This window comes from Nansenia antarctica, assembly GCF_963989245.1.
Source record: "Nansenia antarctica genome assembly, contig: SCAFFOLD_202, whole genome shotgun sequence".
Classification (NCBI taxonomy): Eukaryota; Metazoa; Chordata; class Actinopteri; order Argentiniformes; family Microstomatidae; genus Nansenia; species Nansenia antarctica.
In genome coordinates this window covers 134369-139368 of record NW_027663242.1, presented here as the reverse complement: position 1 = coordinate 139368, position 5000 = coordinate 134369, and the positions used below count along the sequence as shown (strand labels likewise).

Below are 5000 nucleotides of genomic sequence, written 5' to 3'. Positions count from 1 at the left end.
CTCCCACCCTGCTGACTCCTCCCACCCTGCTGACCCCTCCCACCCTGCTGACTCCTCCCACCCTGCTGACCCCTCCCACCCTGTTGACTCCTCCCACCCTGTTGACTCCTCCCACCCTGCTGACTCCTCCCACCCTGTTGACTCCTCCCACCCTGCTGACTCCTCCCACCCTGCTGACTCCTCCCACCCTGCTGACTCCTCCCACCCTGCTGACCCCTCCCACCCTGCTGACTCCTCCCACCCTGCTGACTCCTCCCACCCTGCTGACTCCTCCCACCCTGCTGACTCCTCCCACCCTGCTGACTCCTCCCACCCTGCTGACTCCTCCCACCCTGCTGACCCCTCCCACCCTGCTGACTCCTCCCACCCTGCTGACCCCTCCCATCCTGTTGACTCCTCCCACCCTGTTGACTCCTCCCACCCTGTTGACTCCTCCCACCCTGTTGACTCCTCCCACCCTGCTGACTCCTCCCACCCTGCTGACCCCTCCCACCCTGCTGACCCCTCCCACCCTGCTGACCCCTCCCACCCTGCTGACCCCTCCCACCCTGACCCCTCCCACCCTGCTGACTCCTCCCACCCTGCTGACTCCTCCCACCCTGCTGACTCCTCCCACCCTGACCCCTCCCACCCTGCTGACTCCTCCCACCCTGCTGACTCCTCCCACCCTGCTGACTCCTCCCACCCTGCTGACTCCTCCCACCCTGCTGACTCCTCCCACCCTGCTGACTCCTCCCACCCTGCTGACTCCTCCCACCCTGCTGACCCCTCTCACCCTGCTGACTCCTCCCACCCTGCTGACCCCTCCCACCCTGCTGACTCCTCTCACCCTGCTGACTCCTCCCACCCTGCTGACCCCTCCCACCCTGCTGACCCCTCCCACCCTGCTGACTCCTCCCACCCTGCTGACCCCTCCCACCCTGCTGACTCCTCCCACCCTGCTGACTCCTCCCACCCTGCTGACTCCTCCCACCCTGCTGACTCCTCCCACCCTGCTGACCCCTCCCACCCTGCTGACTCCTCCCACCCTGCTGACTCCTCCCACCCTGCTGACCACCTGCACTTTATACATTGTAAATATTGACTATGTTCTTGTCTTGTGGTTATGTGTGTCCATGTCCATGTGACAGTCATGTGTAATGTGTGTATGTTTTTGACACTGCTGTACTGAGCTTTTCCACCTGTACCGAATACAAATTCCACCGACCAAGGTCGTGTGGTCATTAAACGATTCATTCATTCATTAAACGATTCATTCATTCATTCATTCATTAAACGATTCATTCATTCATTCATTAAACGATTCATTCATTCATTCATTCATTCATTAAACGATTCATTCATTCATTCATTCATTCATTCAAATGGAGCAGAGATATTACACTCCTTTAGTATTCGTTTTAAGAAAAGAGGGAAACATGGATCCTGTGTAACGGCTATGTCTGTCCTCCACCTCTAGGTGGCGCTGTAGGGCTGCAGAGGGACGGCAGCTACTCTACTCAGAGAGAGAGGAAGGACAGCTGCTCTGCTCAGAGAGAGGAAGGACAGCTACTCAGAGAGGAAGGACAGCTGCTCTGCTCAGAGAGGAAGGACAGCTACTCAGAGAGGAAGGACAGCTGCTCAGAGAGGAAGGACAGCTACTCAGAGAGGAAGGACAGCTACTCAGAGAGGAAGGACAGCTACTCAGAGAGGAAGGACAGCTACTCAGAGAGGAAGGACAGCTACTCAGAGAGGAAGGACAGCTATTACAATAAACCACTAATATACAGTATAGATATATACATAACTAGTTCAGATATCAACATGTTCATGTTATGCACATGTATGTTCGTATTCTCTAAATGTAGTAAATGTTCTAGCTGATGACAGACTGGAAATAATCTGGATGTTATTGATAAGGATGTTATTGATAAGGGTGTTATTGATAAGGATGTTATTGATAAGGGTGTTATTGATAAGGGTGTTATTGATAAGGGTGTTATTGATAAGGGTGTTATTGATAAGGGTGTTATTGATAAGGGTGTTATTGATAAGGATGTTATTGATAAGGGTGTTATTGATAAGGATGTTATTGATAAGGGTGTTATTGATAAGGGTGTTATTGATAAGGATGTTATTGATAAGGGTGTTATTGATAAGGATGTTATTGATAATGATGTTATTGATAAGGATGTTATTGATAAGGGTGTTATTGATAAGGGTGTTATTGATAAGGATGTTATTGATAAGGATGTTATTGATAAGGGTGTTATTGATAAGGATGTTACTGATAAGGGTGTTATTGATAAGGATGTTATTGATAAGGATGTTATTGATAAGGATGTTATTGATAAGGATGTTATTGATAAGGGTGTTATTGATAAGGGTGTTATTGATAAGGGTGTTATTGATAAGGGTGTTATTGATAAGGGTGTTATTGATAAGGGTGTTATTGATAAGGATGTTATTGATAAGGGTGTTATTGATAAGGATGTTATTGATAAGGGTGTTATTGATCAGGGTGTTATTGATAAGGGTGTTATTGATAAGGATGTTATTGATAAGGGTGTTATTGATAAGGGTGTTATTGATAAGGGTGTTATTGATAAGGGTGTTATTGATAAGGATGTTATTGATAAGGGTGTTATTGATAAGGATGTTATTGATAAGGATGCTATTGATAAGGGTGTTATTGATAAGGGTGTTATTGATAAGGGTGTTATTGATAAGGATGTTATTGATAAGGGTGTTATTGATAAGGGTGTTATTGATAAGGGTGTTATTGATAAGGGTGTTATTGATAAGGGTGTTATTGATAAGGGTGTTATTGATAAGGATGTTATTGATAAGGATGTTATTGATAGGGGTGTTATTGATAAGGGTGTTATTGATAAGGATGTTATTGATAAGGATGTTATTGATAAGGGTGTTATTGATAGTGTGTGTGTGTGTGTGTGTGTGTGAGTGTGTGTGTGTGTGTGTGTGTGTGTGTGTCAACAGCAGAATTCCTTACTTATTCCAAAAGAGAATTCCACAGCTCATTTGACTTCCTTCCTCCAATCCCCAAGATGCTCACACACACACACACACACACACACACACACACGTACCTCCTCTGGTCTGCTCAGCACGTGTCCCTCAGGTCCAGTGATTCCCATCTCCAGCATGCGAGCCTGCTCCTGTAACACACACACACACACACACACACACACACACACACACACACACACACACACACACACACACACAGGTGGAGTCAGAAGGGGAGGTTAGGGGGGGGTTAGGTAGGGTATACATAGGGTATATATATATATAGTATACTCTGGGTACCTCAGCGATGATCTCTCCGTTCTCAGCGTGGACCTGCACCACACCTCCGTTCTCCCCCAGGAAGCTGAAGATCTCATACAGCTGAAACACACCAGTTACCATGGTTACCAGGGTTAAACACACCAGTTACCATGGTTACCAGGGTTAAACACCCACCAGGGTTACCATGGTTACCAGGATTAATGGTTACATAGATTAAGAATGGTCTAAGCCTAAAGGCCGATTTAAAGTTCTGCGTCGAATTTACGTGCGTAGCGTTCCCTACGTAAGGGCTCTCGCACTTTACACTTCTGCGTAGGCCGCGCTGCAATTACACCGTCACATCGCTAGGTGGCAGTGTGTTTTCTATGCCCCTGTGCTGTGCCTCTTCCGGTTAGGAACTCAACGGAGCTCAAAGCTCAAAGCGGCATAATAGCGATCTTTTTGTTGTTATGCTTGTTGTAAATAAAAGTTCTATGATGCATTGAAATGACATTAAACTAAGATAATATGATGGGTATCATAATTTTTCCAATATTTATTAATAAGTAATTACAGAAAAAGTAAATGACATTTCTGTCATGGCTTCCGCATTTTGGCCGACGAGAGAGTCGGAATCTTGTCTGAATCACGTGCTACCAAGCGGACCAATCACAGAGCTGACGCGTTGACGCGTAGCGTACTTAGATTTTTTGAGAGGAGCGCGTCAAGGCTTCACGCGGGACTACGTAAGCTTACGCGTAGCCTACGGCGTCGACTTTACGCAGAACTTTAAACCGGCCTTTAGACTGGTCTTATATTCTCAGGTTAGACCAGTCTAATTAAGACTGCCTGTTGCATAAAAAATAAGACTGACTTATTTAGAGGTTAGAAAGTTAGCCACCAGTGTCTTATTTTACCTAGAATGCATTGCGTGACCGGCTATCTAAGTCAGTCTTACTTTAGTCGCTCATAGGTGACACACACACACAGACACAGACACACACAGACACAGACACACACACACACACACACACAGACACAGACACAGCCACAGACACAGACACACACACACACAGACACACACACACACACACACACCTCACTGTTACTCATCTGGTAGAAGTCCTTGTACGCCATGTAGACATGGAAGGAGTTCACACCTGCAGGGGGGGGGGAAGGGAGAGGGGGGGGGAGGAGAGGAATAAGAGATGAGCGCCAGTCGCTCCATTCACAGTCCTCTCTGCACCAGACGACATTACCCACAGTCCTCTCTGCACCAGACTACATTACCCATAGTCCTCTCTGCACCAGACTACATTACCCACAGTCCTCTCTGCACCAGACTACATTACCCATAGTCCTCTCTGCACCAGACTACATTACCCACAGTCCTCTCTGCACCAGACTACATTACCCATAGTCCTCTCTGCACCAGACTACATTACCCATAGGCCTCTCTGCATCAGAAAACAGAAACAGTGACTAGGGGCCAAAGGCCTTGGTGAACAGATGAGTTTTGAGGGCTAGTTTGAAGGAGTCCAGAGTGGGGGCGTTGTGGATCACTGTGGGGAGAGAGTTTCAGAGGGTAGGTGCTGCCACGCTGAAGGCTCTGTCCCCAAAGGTCCGTAGGTTGGTGCGGGGGGTGGACAGCAGGCCCATGTCTGCGGACCGCAGGTTCCGGGAAGGGGTATGCTGGGGGAGGAGGTCAGTTAGGTACTGGGGGGCGCAAG

At 48.0% G+C, this 5000-nt stretch overlaps 1 protein-coding gene across 2 annotated transcripts in view; it reads right to left on the bottom strand.

Moving 5' to 3' along the window:
* The window catches only part of dpysl3 (dihydropyrimidinase like 3), a gene marked incomplete at both ends in the record, with an annotated part of 26691 nt that overhangs the window by 7715 nt on the left and 13976 nt on the right, over positions 1-5000 (bottom strand). For both annotated transcript variants that reach the window (XM_080550900.1, XM_080550901.1), the window contains 3 exons: positions 3090-3158; positions 3310-3390; positions 4369-4430. In XM_080550900.1, coding sequence (XP_080407026.1) covers positions 3090-3158; positions 3310-3390; positions 4369-4430 — 212 coding nt within the window. The remainder of the gene's footprint in view (positions 1-3089; positions 3159-3309; positions 3391-4368; positions 4431-5000) is intronic.